This window comes from Scyliorhinus torazame, chromosome 2 (assembly GCF_047496885.1).
Source record: "Scyliorhinus torazame isolate Kashiwa2021f chromosome 2, sScyTor2.1, whole genome shotgun sequence".
In the NCBI taxonomy this organism is placed as follows: Eukaryota; Metazoa; Chordata; class Chondrichthyes; order Carcharhiniformes; family Scyliorhinidae; genus Scyliorhinus; species Scyliorhinus torazame.
The window spans coordinates 136,247,979-136,260,072 of NC_092708.1; the positions used below are offsets into that span (position 1 = coordinate 136,247,979).

General features: G+C 47.9%; 1 protein-coding gene across 2 annotated transcripts in view; it reads left to right on the forward strand.

The window, feature by feature from the left end:
- Positions 1-12,094, forward strand: part of itga4 (integrin alpha 4) — a 315,916-nt gene that overhangs the window by 272,825 nt on the left and 30,997 nt on the right. For both annotated transcript variants that reach the window (XM_072477536.1, XM_072477545.1), the window contains exons 25-26: positions 8,464-8,583; positions 9,325-9,420. In XM_072477536.1, the coding sequence (XP_072333637.1) occupies positions 8,464-8,583; positions 9,325-9,420 (216 nt within the window). The remainder of the gene's footprint in view (positions 1-8,463; positions 8,584-9,324; positions 9,421-12,094) is intronic.

Here is a 12,094-nt window from a genome sequence, read left to right on the forward strand (position 1 = left end):
AGACTCTAACCAGGGAGAGTCTCGAGGTGAAGCATTGAGAGAGTGAGTCTTGAACCAGGGAGAGTCTCGAGGTGAGGCAGTGAGAGAGTGAGACTTGAACAAGGGAGAGTCTCGAGGTGAGGCAGTGAGAGAGAGTGGGACTCGAATCAGGGAGAGTCTAGAGGTGAGGCAGTGAGAGAGAGTGAGACTCGAACCAGGGAGAGTCTGGAGGTGAGGCAGTGAGAGAGTGAGACTCGAATCAGGGAGAGTCCAGAGGTGAGGCAGTGAGAGAGATTGAGAATCGAATCAGGGAGAGTTTATAGGTGAGGCAGCGAGAGTGAGTGAGACTCGAACCAGGGAGAGTCTGGAGGTGAGGCAGTGAGAGAGAGCATGAGACTCAAGCCATGGAGAATGATTGCGAGACTCGAACCTTGGAGTGTCTGGGAGGTGAAGCAATGAGAAACAGCGTGGAACCCAATCCAGGGAGAGTCTCGAGGTTAAACAGTGAGAGAGAGTGAGACTCGAACCAGGGAGAGTCTAGAGGTGAAGCAGTGAGAGAGTCAGACTAGATCAAGGAAGAATCTAGAGGTGAAGCAGCGAGAGAGAGCATTAGATTTAGCCATGATTGAATGGTGGAGTCGACTCGATGGGGCGAATGGGCTAATCCTGCTCCTATGTCTTATGGTCTTATGGACGCGAACGAGGGAGAATCTAGAGGAGAAGCAGTGAGAGAGTGAGACTCGAACCAGGGAGAGTCTAGAGGTGAGGCAGTGAGAGAGAGAGTGAGACTCGAATCAGGGAGAGTCTAGCGGTGAGGCAGTGAGAGAGTGAGACTTGAACCAGGGAGAGTCTGGAGGTGAGGCAGTGAGAGAGAGTGAGACTCGAACCAGAGAGAGTTTAGAGGTGAGGCAGTGAGAGAGAGCGAGACTCGAACCAGGGAGAGTCTAGACGTGAAGCAGCGAGAGAGAGTGAGACTCGAACCAGGGAGAGTCTAGAGGTGAGGCAGTGAGAGAGTGAGACTCTAACCAGGTAGAGTCTAGAGGTGAGGCAGCGAGTGAGAGTGAGACTCGAACCAGGGAGAGTCTCGAGGTGAGGCAGTGAGAGAGAGTGAGACTCGAACCAGGGAGATTCTCGAGGTGAGGCAGTGAGAGAGAGTGAGACTCGAATCAGGGAGAGTCTCGAGGTGAGGCAGTGAGAGAGTGAGACTCTAACCAGGGAGAGTCTAGAGGTGAGGCAGCGAGAGAGAGTGAGACTCGAACCAGGGAGAGTCTCGAGGTGAGGCAGTGAGAGAGAGTGAGACTCGAATCAGGGAGAGTCTCGAGGTGAGGCAGTGAGAGAGAGTGATGCACTATCAATTACGAGACGAGAGTGGAGAGTAATCAAGGCTTTATTACACAGGTGTGTGGGCTCCTACAGCTGCTGCTGAAATGGCTGCAGTTCGGAGAACACACACATTTATACTCCGCCTACTGGGCGGAACCCGCAGGCAGGGATCTACCACCGTACCTGTAGTTCAGGTGCCTTACCGTAATACCCTCGTATGCAGTATATAAAATATAATACAACAGTGGTGACTACCAGTATCACCCCCTGTTAGAAATTAGTCCAGTGGGGGTGGTGGAAAACTATCTACATACAGGTTGTCATTAACATTTCAGAGAAGGTTACAAATTTAGACAGTCGGGCACCTTGATCCGTCGTTGAGAGCGCCACAGTGCTGGTGGCAAGTCAGGCGTCGGCTTGGTCGTCGGTGACTCCGGGAGCGTGTCGACATCCTCTTCATCCCCGGGTGGGACCAAGGGGAGGATGGATTGTCCTGGAGCAGGGGCTGAGGTGGGGTGCGCTGGGGGAAGGGAGGGTGGCGCCGGGGCAGAGGGAGGGGGTGTGTGGGGACCCAGCTTGTGCCAGGTTCCTGAGGGAGACTGTGTCTTAGCGGCCGTCGGGGTACGCTACGTAGGCGTACTGCGGGTTTACGTGGAGTAGCTGTACCCTCTCAACCAATGGGTCCGCCTTGTGGAGCCGCACGTGCTTGCAGAGGAGCATGGGTCCTGGAGCTGCCAGCCACGTTGGGAGCAAAACCCCGGAGGTGGACTTCCTGGGGAAGGCAAAGAGACGTTCATGGGGGGTTTCGTTAGTCGCCGTGCACAGGAGCGACCGAATGAGTGAAGGGTGTTGGGGAGGACCTCCTGCCAGCGGGAGGCCGGGAGACTTCTGGACCGTAGGGCCAGCTGGACGGCCTGCCAGACCGACCCATTCTCCCGCTCCACCTGCCCATTTGCCCGGGGGTTGTAGCTGGTCGTCCAGCTCCAGGCGATGCCCCTGTTGAGCAGGTACTGGCACAGCTCCTCGCTCATAAATGAGGATCCCCGTTCACTGTGGACGTAGGCGGGGAAACCGAACAGAGCGAAGATGGTGTTGAGGGCTTTGATGACGGTGGCAGATGTCATATCGGGTCATGGGATGGCAAAGGGGAATCTGGAATATTCGTTGACCACACTCAGAAAATACGTTTTGGTGCCGGGACATGCTCTCGCCCGGACCTGGAAACATTCATCAACTTCGCTTCCAGTTTCCACCCCTCCATCACTTTCACCTGGTCCATCTCAGACACTTCCTTTCCTTTCCTTGATCTTTCTGTCTCCATTTCCGGCAATAGACTATCCACTAATAGCCACTACAAGCCCACTGACTCCCACAGCTATCTGGACTACAGCTCTTCGCACCCTACACCCTGCAAGGACTCCATCCCTTTCTCTCAACTCCTTCGCCTCTGTCGCATTTGTTCCGATGATGCCACTTTCTAAAATGGTGCTTCGAAAATGTGTTCCTTCTTCCTCGACCGTGATTTCGCACCTACAGTGGTGGACATGGCCCTCAGCAGGGTGCGGTCCATCTCCTGCGCCACTACCCCCGCACCCTCCACTCCCTCCCAGAACAAGGATAGAGTCTCCCTCGTTCTCACATTTCATCCCACCTAACCTCTGTATATCCTCCGCCATTTTCGCCAACTCCAGCGTGTTGCCACCACCAAATACATCTTCCCTTCACTCCCTCTGTCAGCATTCCGCAGACCGTTCCCTCCGTGACAATCTAGTCCACTCCTCCACTATACCCAGTACCTCTCCCATCACCCATGGCACCTTCCCATGCAATCGCAGAAGGTGTAGCACCTGCCCCTTTACCTCTTCCATGCTTAACATTCCAGGCCCAAAACACTCATTCCAGGTTAAGCAGCGATTCACTTGCATCTCTTCTAATTTGGTCTACTGCATTCGCTGCTCCCAATGTGGTCTCCTCTATATCAGAGAGACCAAAGGCAGACTGGGTGATCGCTTTGCTGAGCATCTTCGGTCTGTGTGCATTCAGGACCCTGACCTTCCTGTTGCTTGCCATTTTAACAAAAGACCCTGCTTCCATGCCCACATGTTTGTTCTTGGCCTGCTGCAATGTTCCAGTGAAGCTCAACGCAAACTGGAGGAACAGCATCTCTGATGTGTTGGGTGTTCTGGATCACATACCGGTCACCAACACTTGAAATAGTGCAACACTATTTTATTGAATCATTAACTGTTTAAACTTACTTAGACTGTGGGTTAATACGATACTAGCTTTAACTAAAGACCTTTGCCTTGTCCTAACCAGTCGATGCACTCAGCACATGGTGAATGTCTGTGCTGCAGGCTGTGAGCTCTGTCCTCCTAGCTAGCTGCAACCCGAATGAGTGGGAACTCTGATGCCCCCTGTCTTTATAGTGCGTGTGCTCTAACTGGTGATTGGCTGCGGTGTTGTGTGTGTTGATTGGTCACACTGTGTGTCCATCAGTGTGTGTCTGCACCATGATATATTGGTGTATATTATGACAATCTCATCTTCCGGTTAGGCACGCTACAGCCTTCGGGCCTGAACATCGAATTCAACAACTTCAGATGATCAGCCCCACCTCGACCCATTTGTTTTCATTTCATTTTAACTGTCTTTTACCACTTCTTTCTTTCTTTCTTAATATACATTTAATCTTAACCACCTTTCCTGCACCTTTCTCCTCTTTGCTTCCCCCTTCCCCTCCCCCACATCTACAGTTTACCCTCTGATATTAGTTTCTCTGCTGTTTGACCTTTCACATCTTTTGTTCTCTCTGGGGACTGCCAATAGCACTCTTTCCCCTTGGTTTCTGTGGCCATCAGCACCCAATTTCCCTGGGTTTCTGTGGCTATGACTCAACTTTCATTCTCACTCCACAGTATAAATATTTCCCACTTTCTCTGTCTGTTAGCTTTGACAAAGAGTCATCGGACTCAAAACGTTAGCTCTTTTCTCTCCCTACAGATGCTGCCAGACTTGCTGAGATTTTCCAGCATTTTCTCTTTCGCTTGAGAAAATACATGTTGCGGTCGGTGGAGGGGAGGGGCCCTTTGAAGTCCACACTGAGGCGTTCAAAGGGGCGGGAGGCCTTCACCAGGCACGCACGGTCTGGCCGGTATAAGTGCGGTTTACACTCCGCGCAGACCTGGCAGTCTCTGGTGATAGCCCTGACTTCCTCGATGGAGTAGGGCAGATTGCGGGCCTTAATGAAGTGATAAAAGCGGGTGACCCCTGGGTGACAGAGATCGTCGTGCAGGGTCCGGAGTCGGTCCACTTGTGCCCTGGCACATGTACCTCGGGACAGGGCATCGGGGGGCTCGTTGAGCTTACAAAATCTCATAATTAAAGCTGGAGAGCTCGATCCTCCACCGCAAGATCTTATCATTTTTGATCTTACCCCGCTGTGTGTTGTTAAACATGAAGACAACTGACTGTTGGTCAGTGAGGAGAGTGAATCTCCTGCTGGCCAGGTAATGCCTCCAGTGCCGATCAGCTTCAACGATAGCTTGGGCCTCCTTTTCGACGGAGGAGTGCCGAATTTCAGAGGCATGGAGGGTGCGGGAAAAGAATGCCACGGGCCTGCCTGACTGGTTGAGGGTGGCCGCCAGAGGGACGTCTGATGCATCGCTCTCGACTTGGAAGGGAGCGTCTCGTTGACCGCAAGCATCATGGCCGTGGCGATGTCAGCCTTGATATGGTTGAAGGCCTGGTGAGCCTCGGCCGTCAGTGGGAAACCGGTGGAGTGGATGAGTGGGCGGGCCTTTTCCGCATAGTTAGGGACCCACTGGGTGTAGTACGAAAAGAACCCCAGGCATCGTTTGAGGGTCTTGGGGCAGTGGGGAAGGGGGAGATCCATGAAGGGGCGCTTGCGATTGGGGTCGGGCCCTAGAACTCTGGTCCGAGGACGGCTAATCGGTTCGTGCTGAACATACACTTTTCCTTGTTGTAGGTTCGGTTGAGGGGTTTGGCGGTGTGGAGAAATTTGGAAAGGTTAGCGTCGTGGTCCTGCTGGTCGTGGCCGTAGATGGTGATGTTATCCAGGTACGGGAAAGTGGCCCGCAGTCCGTACCGGTCAACCATTCGGTTGGAAGACCGAGACCCTGTTAGTGACGCCGAAGGGAACCCTAAGGAAATGGTAAAGGCGGCCGTCCGCTTCAAACGCGGTGTACTGGCGATTCGCCTTGCGAATGGGGAGCTGGTGGTAGGCAGATTTCAGGTCCACTGTCGAGAAGACCCGGTACTGTGCAATCTGATTAACCATATCAGATATGCGTGGGAGGGGTTATGCATCGAGCTGCGTGTACGGATTGATGGTTTGACTGTAGTCAACGACCATCCTGTTTTTCTTCCCCGTTTTCACCACTACCACTTGGGCTCTCCAGGGGCTGTTGCTGGCCTCGATGATACCTTCCCGCAGCAGCCGCTGGACCTCCGACCTGATGAAAGTCCTGTCCTGGGCGCTGTACCGTCTGCTCCTGGTGGCGACGTGTTTCAATCCGGGGTAAGGTTTGCAAACAGAGAAGGCCTGTCGACATTAAGGGTCGTGAGACCGCAGACAGTAAGGGGTGGTAGGGGCCCGCCAAATTTCAGGGTTAGGCTCTGGGGCTTGCACTGGAAGTCCATGTCGAGTAGCAAGGCAGCGCAGCGGTTGGGGAGGACGTAGAGCCGGAAGCCGCTGAACTCTACGCCCTGGATGGTGAGGTTGGCGATGCAGTACCCCCGAAGCGCCACGGGGAGTAGCGCCTTACCGTATCAGGGTGGATGAAGCTCTCAGAGTCCAGAAGGCAGGATATCTCATGCCCGTCGACCTTCACCTTTGTCGATGTGGTTGCGAGGTTGTGCGGTCGGGACTAGTCGATCGTGACGGAGGCGAGACGCAGCTGGTCGTCGGCGGTTGCAGGCGATAAGCGGCCTGATGAGGTGCCCGATGGGCAGGGGTCCTGAGGCAGGGAAGATGGCAGCGCCCACGGGCTGCACGTGGTCTAAGGCGAGGAAGATGGCGGCACCCAGTGACCGCACGCGGGGGGTGCAGGGACCACAATCAGATCAGCTTGAGGGGCCAAGTGGCCTGCTGCTATGCCACATGTTCCGGTTCATTTTCAGGTTTTCCTTCCCTCCTTCATAAAATGCCAGTTTTGTTTGGACTAACATTAATTTAACCATGTAATATCGAGAGATGACTGTTTAAAGTCTCTAATGCATTCAACTAGGTCGAGCACACCATGTGATATTTTTGCTTATTTTTATTTCTGTTTTTGTGTAAATGAGGAGGGAGGTCTTTCTTAACTAGAATGGAGTGAACTAGCTTTGAGCTGGGAAAGCCTTCTGGCTTCAATTCCCACTACTTCTTTAATGCTCTTGGAGCAAAGATATTTATGGTGCCCTCTTCCTATTGCCACTTTGTCCTGAGATATTGTGACTTAAGAAATATATACAATGACAGGCATATACCCAATGTGCAGCCACCCTGTATGCCAGCAGCTAATGATGCTTCATGCAGCCAGACCGTGTTATCATTATTTTCTCTCTGGAACCCTTCAAAGACATTAGTTTGTCTTTGTTGTTCTGGGCATAAAGTGCAATGAAAGAGATGTCAAGTAGTTGCCTGATAACTTTATGTGGGGAGCTGTAAACGTGTAACAGATTAACAGGCAATAGTCAGTGGCATTTATACTTGGGTAATTTTCCAAAGCTATGATGATGTCACTTGGTAGCCTTACTTAATGATCCACCATCATCTAGATTTGTTTCTTAAGTGTTGTGAATACCGCACAGGGGCTGGTTTAGCACAGGGCACAGGGCTAAATTGCTGGCTTTGAAAGGAGACCAAGGCAGGCCTGCAGCATGGTTCAATTCCCGTACCAGCCTCCCCGAACAGGCGCTGGAATGTGGCGACTAGGGGCTTTTCACAGTAACTTCATTTGAAGCCTACCTGTGGCAAGCAATTTTCATTTTCATTTTTCACACTGATTAATCTTGGTCACCAAGTCATGCCAGGCATGATGCACTACTGTCCTCTAGAAACTGCCTTGAAATGCCAAAAAAAGGCAATCCTTAAAACCACTTTGAGGATCCATCAAATGTGGGTTCAAATGCTGCAACATTCATGCACTTGTTCATAAATTCAGATTCTTGTTTACACATATTTATTATAACCCATTTTTGCCTTTTTTTTTGACTGTTAAAGCTCATCAGACTCTTCTTTTGGATACTCATTTTAAATGGTTCCTTCCTGTTAACTTCTAAAGGAATCTGCAAAACATGTATTAAAAAGCTCCTGTCCTTTTAAGAGCTTCCTTCAACTCATATTAGTGTCTAGTCAATAGGTAGAGTTAGAATGGGATTTCCAGCCAGTGTGAAATCCTTTTGGTTTCTTGTACTTTATAATATGAAAATATGTGCGGTGAAGTACTATTGATTAATCTGCCTTTTAAGATTTTTGTTGCTTTGCACCCCTTTCTGTGAAATCTGCTTGCCACAAAAGACTGAGTAGTAACTTGTTTATATGTGACATTAAGTTTTGTTGCCTTTCGTTTCCCGTTGGTGGTTATAACAAAGTCTGCTGATTCCAGAGTGGTGCAAATGGATGCAAGTTACTGTAACTAACCAGTAGGAAGTGTAAAGCACCACTCCACTTTTATTCACAAAGCACACTTTCCTTGTAAGAGTGCACATTGCCAGTTGGACGAGATTAGTAACTTGCTTGGAGTATTTTGAATATGAACACGTGTTCTGCACCTCCAGATGAGGCTTTTCCTAAGTTAATAATTATCTTTATTGTCACAAGTAGGCTTACATTGCAATGAAGTTACTGTGAAAAGCCCCTCGTCGCCACATTCAGGCGCCTGTTCGGGTACAGGGAGGGAGAATTCAGAATATCCAAATTTCCTAACAGCACGTCTTTCGGGACTAGTGGGAGGAAACCGGAGCACCCGGAGGAAACCCACGCAGACACGGGGAGAATGTGCAGACTCCGCATAGACAGTGATCCAGCTGGGAATCGAACCTGGGACCCTGGTGCTGTGAAGCCACAGTGCTAACCACTGTGCTGCCCAGTTAGAGTATGTGCAATCACTTTTAAGTTTCAACCTTTTACAAATGAAGTGTAACTTTTTTCTGCAGTCCTGTTTCAGAGATGGAACTTCCTGTTTAAACATCAGATGCCAGTTAGGAGACATTGAACATGGAAGATCTATAGCCGTCTATGTTGCTATGAAGCTCAATTATGCATTTTTGGCATCAGTAAGTTTTATTTTGTGCATTTTATGTGTCTATATGATCTTTGAGATCTTGTATAGTAAAAGAACATTGTATACCAAATCAACTTGGTGTTTTGAATAATGTGCAAACAAATTCTAATGATTATGGAGTGGGGAAAACAAATATCATACATATATGTATTAAGTATTTTGACAAAAACAAGATCAGAGTGTTTAAATCTTTTGTTTGTACTCTCCGGCTTCCCTATTGCTGTGAGGAGTACATGTCTGTTGGCATGACTATATAGTGATATTCTCGATGAGGAACACAACAACTTTTGCCTCTCCTCTCTCTCTCCTGTGGAATGTAAGCAAAACTATTTATGCATCTTGAATGTGAATTAGTAGTTAGAAAGAATCTCTGTTTGAATTACAGCCTGCCCTGCCGTTTTACGCATATCTCTTTTGTCAGTTTTGTGAGATCACCCAGTCAAGTAGTGTTGTAATGAAATTAGCAGGTCCAGTTCTGCTCCCCAAAATACACCTCCTGTCAGATAATCAGGGAATGACATCCATTCTGATGTTTGCAGTTGAGATTGCCCTATTATAACATCAATTAATAATAAGGAACAAAATTATAATTCTAACTTCAATAAATTTGATTTACAGCATTTGCAGGCTTTGTTTTTACATTTGAAAACTATCGTACAGCATGGAGTATGACATAAAGTGCTCAATTAATATTTTTGATGAAACATAACAAAACACCCATTTATTTCAACAGGATACTGCTTCTTCAACGTATTTTGTTACAGAAGCTGTGGCATCATCGGGACAGAATCCAAATGTTATTGAAAATGAACGAGGAACAAGCACAACTGTAAGTCTTCAAATACAACACTATATTTTTATTGGGTACAATTCACTCCCTCTCTCCTGAATCTGTATGTGATTTCATGACAAACGGCAGCAATTCTCCAGAACATTGCCTAATGGCCGTTCTATACGTTCAAGTCCAGATACTAAATGGTGTTTGACTACATAAGGCTTATCACAGCAGATCCCAGTCCTTTTCAGTAGGGGTCACTGGTTACATGACAATCAAGAACAGGCAGATTTATTGATTCTTTTTTTACCTGGCATAGTGAGAGCAAATCAATCAGCTAAACCAGTTACCATCCTGCACATTGATTACTCAGCTTCTGATCGGGTTACAGAATATACTGAAGTTTAGAATGCAAAGGAAAGAAAACAATCTATGGCTTGTAACTTCCAGGCTCCTGAGGGTAACCCAAAGATCTGCTGATGACCCCACCCCAGAGGTCTCCAGGTAAGGATTGCTCAGCAATTGCCCAGGAAGTGGGAATAAGAATTAAAACCACTTATAATTTCTGGGTAACTATAGTAATGAAACCTCCACTGAACACCAACCCCTGACCACTCTAACCCCACTTCTCTGTTGACCATTCAATCACCCCCCCCCCCCCCAAAACTGATCACCCTACTACCTCACGACCGACCACCCCTGACCAAACAACGCCCCCATTGACCACCTGACCAACTCCCCATCACTGACTATCTAATACTCCCTGACCACCCAATATCATCCATGACCGAGCAGTCTGCTTGAACAGCACCCTGACTATCATCTTAAACATTTGCTTCCACCAGTACCGGGTGCAGGTAGTGGCAAAAAGTGCGTACCATATACAAGATGCATTGCAGCTACTCACCAAAGCTCCTTCAACAGCCTTCTTCTTAACTTGCAATGTCTACCACCTAAAGAACAAGGGTGGCAGAAATAGAAAACCGGAGCAGCAGGCGGCCATTTGGCCCTTCGAGCTTGCTTCGCCATTCATTATGATCATGACTGATCATTCAACTCGATTGCCTAATCATGCCTTTCCTGCATATCTTTTGATTCCCTTCAGCCCAAGTGCTATATCTAACTGCTTCTTGAAAACATATATTGTTTTAGCCTCAAATACTTCCTGAGGTAATGAACTCCACAGGCCGCGACTCTCTGGGTGACAAAATTTCTCCTTATCTCTGTCCTAAATGGTTTACCCGTATCCTCAGATAATGACTCCTGGTCTGGACACACCCACCATCGAGAACATACTCCCTGCATCCACCCTGTCCAGTGCTGTTAGAATTTTATAGGTTTTTATGAGATCCCCCTTATTTTTCTGCAGTGAATACAATCCTACCCAATTCAATCTGTGCTTGTATGTAAGTCCTGCCATCCCAAGAATCAGTCTGGTAAACCATCACTCTGCTCCCTCTAGAGCAAGAGCATCCTTCCTCAGATAAGGAGACAAAAATTGCACACAATATTCCAGGTGTGGCCTCACCAAGGCCCTGTATAATTGCAGCAAGACATCCCTGCTCCTGTACTCGAATCCTCTCGCTATGAAGGCCAGCATACCATTTGCCTTCTTTACCACGTGCTGTACCTGCATGCTTATCTTGAGGGACTGGTGTACGAGGAGACCAAGGTCTCATTGCACTTTCTCCCCTCCTAATTTATGGCTATTCTGATAATAGTCTACCTTCCCATTTTTGCTGCCAAGCTGGATAACCTCGCATTTATCCAAATTACACTGCATCTGCCATTCATTTGCCCACTTGTTCAACTTGCCCAAATCACACTGAAGGATCTCTGCATCCTCCTCATAGCTCACCTTCCCACCCAACTTTGTGTCACCTGCAAATTTGGAAATATTACATTTTGTTCCCTTATCCAAATCATTAATATGTATTGTGAATAGCTGGGGTCCCAACGCCTTTCATTCCTACTCATTGTTTTCAGTCTGCCAACCAATTTTCTCTTCATTTCAATACACTACTCCTAATCCCATGCGCTTTAACTTTACATGATAATCTCTTACGTGGGACTTCGTCAACAACCTTCTGAAAGTCCAAATAAACCACATCCACTGGTTTCTCCTCATCAACTCTACTAGTTACTTCCTTGAAGAATTCCAGTAGATTTGTCAATCATGATTTCCCCTTCATAAATCCATGCTGACTCTGTCCGATCCTGCCACTGTTTTCTAAGTGCTCTGCTAAAAAATCTTTGATAATGGATTCTAGAATTTTCCCCACTACCAACAACAGGCTTACAGGTTCCTCTTTTCTATCTGCCCTTTCAAATAGTGGAGTTATATTAGCTACCCTCTAATATTCAGGAACTGTTCCGCAGTCTAAGAATACTGGAAGATGCCCACCAATGCATCCACTATATCTGGAGTCACGTTCTTAAGTACTCTGGGATGTAGATTATAGGCCTTTGGGATTTATCAGCCTTCAATCCCATCAATTTCCCCAATACCATTTCTCTACTAGTTTTGATGTCCTTCAGTTCCTCCCTCTCACTAGCCCGTGTTCCCCAACATTTCTGGAATCTGATTTGTGTCCTCATCTGTGAAGACAGAACCAAAGTATGTATTTAGCTGCTTAGCCATTTCTTTCTCCGCCATTATAAATTCCCCTGTTTCTGACTGAAAGGGATCTACATTTGTCACCAATCATTTTCTCTTCATGTACCTATC